Source organism: Nomascus leucogenys, unplaced genomic scaffold (genome assembly GCF_006542625.1).
Source record: "Nomascus leucogenys isolate Asia unplaced genomic scaffold, Asia_NLE_v1 001128F_53017_qpd_obj, whole genome shotgun sequence".
NCBI classification, from domain to species: Eukaryota; Metazoa; Chordata; class Mammalia; order Primates; family Hylobatidae; genus Nomascus; species Nomascus leucogenys.
In genome coordinates, this window is record NW_022096452.1 from 13,013 (window position 1) to 15,741 (window position 2,729).

At 51.2% G+C, this 2,729-nt stretch overlaps 1 protein-coding gene across 1 annotated transcript; it reads left to right on the forward strand.

The window, feature by feature from the left end:
* Nucleotides 1-264: 264 nt before the first annotated feature.
* Nucleotides 265-2,385, forward strand: NUPR2 (nuclear protein 2, transcriptional regulator). Its single transcript, XM_003281699.4, has 2 exons — nucleotides 265-906; nucleotides 2,169-2,385. The coding sequence occupies exon 1, from the start codon at nucleotides 481-483 to the stop codon at nucleotides 898-900; it is 420 nt and encodes a 139-aa protein (XP_003281747.2). The 5' UTR covers nucleotides 265-480; the 3' UTR covers nucleotides 901-906; nucleotides 2,169-2,385.
* The last annotated feature ends 344 nt before the right edge of the window (nucleotides 2,386-2,729 follow it).

A 2,729-nucleotide genomic window follows, 5' to 3' on the forward strand; every position in this document is an offset into this window, starting at 1 on the left:
ATGTTGCCCAAGCCATCCACCCTCCCGCCTCGGCCTCCCAAAATGCTGGGATTACAGGGCCCAGTCAGCCTCATGTTTTCTTTAAGCAGTCCCTCCCTGTTGCACACTTGGATAGTTTTCTTTTTTCTTTTTTAGACAGGGTTTACCTCAGTCTCGCAGGCGGGGTGCTGTAGTGGGAACATAACTCATTGGAGCCATGAACCTTGGAGTTCAAGTAGCTGGGAAGCTGAGGTGGGACTTCAGAGATGGGGTCACGCCATGTTGCCCAGGCTGCTCTTGACTGCCTGGCCTGAAGGGATCCTCCCACCTCCGCCGCGCCTGAACATAGTTCCCTATTTTTGACCAACATAAACACTGTGCTGAGTTGGAGTTTGTCAGCTACCCTTCTCCAGCAACATACAGGACCTGGCGGGGAGATCCCGGTTACTAGGCTGGACTCCAAGGAGAAGACAGCCCTGCTCCAGGCAATGTACCGCCACTATGACGTCGTCGAAGGTCCCCCCACCTTCACGCGGAGCCCATCGGAACTCGAGGCGGGGCTGCTGGATCATCCAGGAGCGCCCAGACGCGGGCAGGTGGCCGCCGGTGGCCACAAGCCTGGGCAGTATGGAAGCGGCCGCAGAGCGGGCGCTTCCACGTCTGCAGGCTCTGGCCCGGCCGCCGCCACCCATAAGCTACGAGGAGGAGCTTTACGACTGCCTGGACTACTACTACCTGCGCGACTTCCCGGCCTGCGGGGCCGGGCGCAGCAAGGGCCGGACTCGGCGCGAGCAGGCGCTGCGCACCAACCGGCCTGCGCCTGGCGGGCACGAGCGCAAGGTCGCGCAGAAGCTCCTCAATGGCCAGCGCAAGCGCCGCCAGCGCCAGCTGCAACCCAGGCTGCGCACTCGCCTCACCTGAGCCTGGGTACGTGCGCCCAACACCTCCCCCAACCAGGGCCCCGGGGACCCTGGGAGCGTCCCCCCACCGCGCCGCGCTGCTCGCCCTGGGCAGAGTCGGCTACCTCTGAGGGAACTGCGTTAGGGAACTGTACCCGCCAGCTTGTGAAGAGGCCGTTGCAATAGCATTAAAGCCTGTGGAACTTCATAGGTGGGTAGAAGGGGCTAGGAAACGAAGAAAACATCTTTTTAAAAATATAAGCAATCGATGGCTGGGTGCAGTGGCTCACGCCTGTAATCCCAGCACTTTGGGAGGCCGAGGCGGGCAGATCACGAGGTCAGGAGATCGAAACCGTCCTGGCCAACATGGTGAAACCCTGTCTCTACGAAAATATATATATATTTTATATATATAATATATCATTTATATATATTTATATGTATATATATTTATATGTATATTTGTGTGTGTGTGTGTGTGTATATATATATATATATATATATATAATTAGCCGGTCACTGTGGTGCGCGCCTGTAGTCCCAGCTACTTGGGAGGCTGAAGCAGGGGGAATGGCTTGAACCCGGGAGGTGGAGGTTGCAGTTAGCTGAGATCGTGCCACTGCACTCCAGCCTGGCGACAGAGCGAGACTCCGTCACACACACACACACACACAAAACACTATATATACATATACACATATACATATATAAACATATACATATATATACATATACACATATACATATATATACACATATACGTATATATATATATACGTATATGTGTATATATATGTGCGATCGAGCCTGGGAGGTTGAGGTTACAGTGAACCAAGATTGCGCCACTGCTCTCCAGCCTGGGTGACAGAGGGAGACCCTATCTCTAAAAAAAAATAGATGCAGGTAAGAGCTTTTCTTCCGGCGCTCATACCCAGACTGAAGAAAGTAATTGGGCTGGGCCCAGTGGCTCAGACCTGTAATTCCAGCCCTTTGAGAGGCCCAGGCAGACGTATCACTTTAGCTCAGGAGTTCCAGACTAGCCTGGTCAACGTGGTGAAACCACGTCGCTACAAAAATACAAAAAATAAGCTGGGCGTGGTGGCGCCTGCATGTAGTCCCCGCTACTTGCGTGGCTGAGGCGGCAGGATCGCTTGAATCCAGGAGGTCTAGGCTGCAGTGAGCCATGATCTCCCCACTTCACTCCAGCCTGGGCGACAGAGTGAGACGCTGTGTCAAAAAAAGAAAAACAAAAAAAGTAACTGACCTGTGTTTTTGTCTGATTTCCTACAGGATACCGAAGGACCTGTTCGAAGTATTTACTGTAACTCCAACTGTAACTTGGTTCTGAGGAGGAGAGAATCCATGTTTGGTCAACAGAACTTTTCACTGTCACTTAAGTTTACTGCTTCGATATCTTTTCCTTACTAATTGATTGTTAATTAAGTAGTGCCCAAGTGGATTAGCCTTTTTAGGGTTTATTAATTAAAAGAGAGCAGCAAGAATGGCATTTTAACTCTCCCGGGTTTCTTTTCAGTTACTGTGGTAACTCTTTTCAAGTCCACAAATGATTTGTTCTTATCTGTAAAGAAAAGGTCACAAAGATAAGCGGAGAGAGACCAAAGATAGGAATATGTGTAAGATTTCTACCTAAATTCGGCCGGGCACTGTAGCTCACTCCTGTAATCCCAGCACTTTGGGAGGCCGAGGTGGGCAGATCACCTGAGGTCAGGAGTTCAAGACCAACTTGGCAAACATGGCAAAACCCCATCTCTACTAAAAATACAAAAATTAGCCGGACATGGTGGTGGGTGCCTGTATCCCAGCTACTCGGGAGCCTGAGTCAGGAGAATT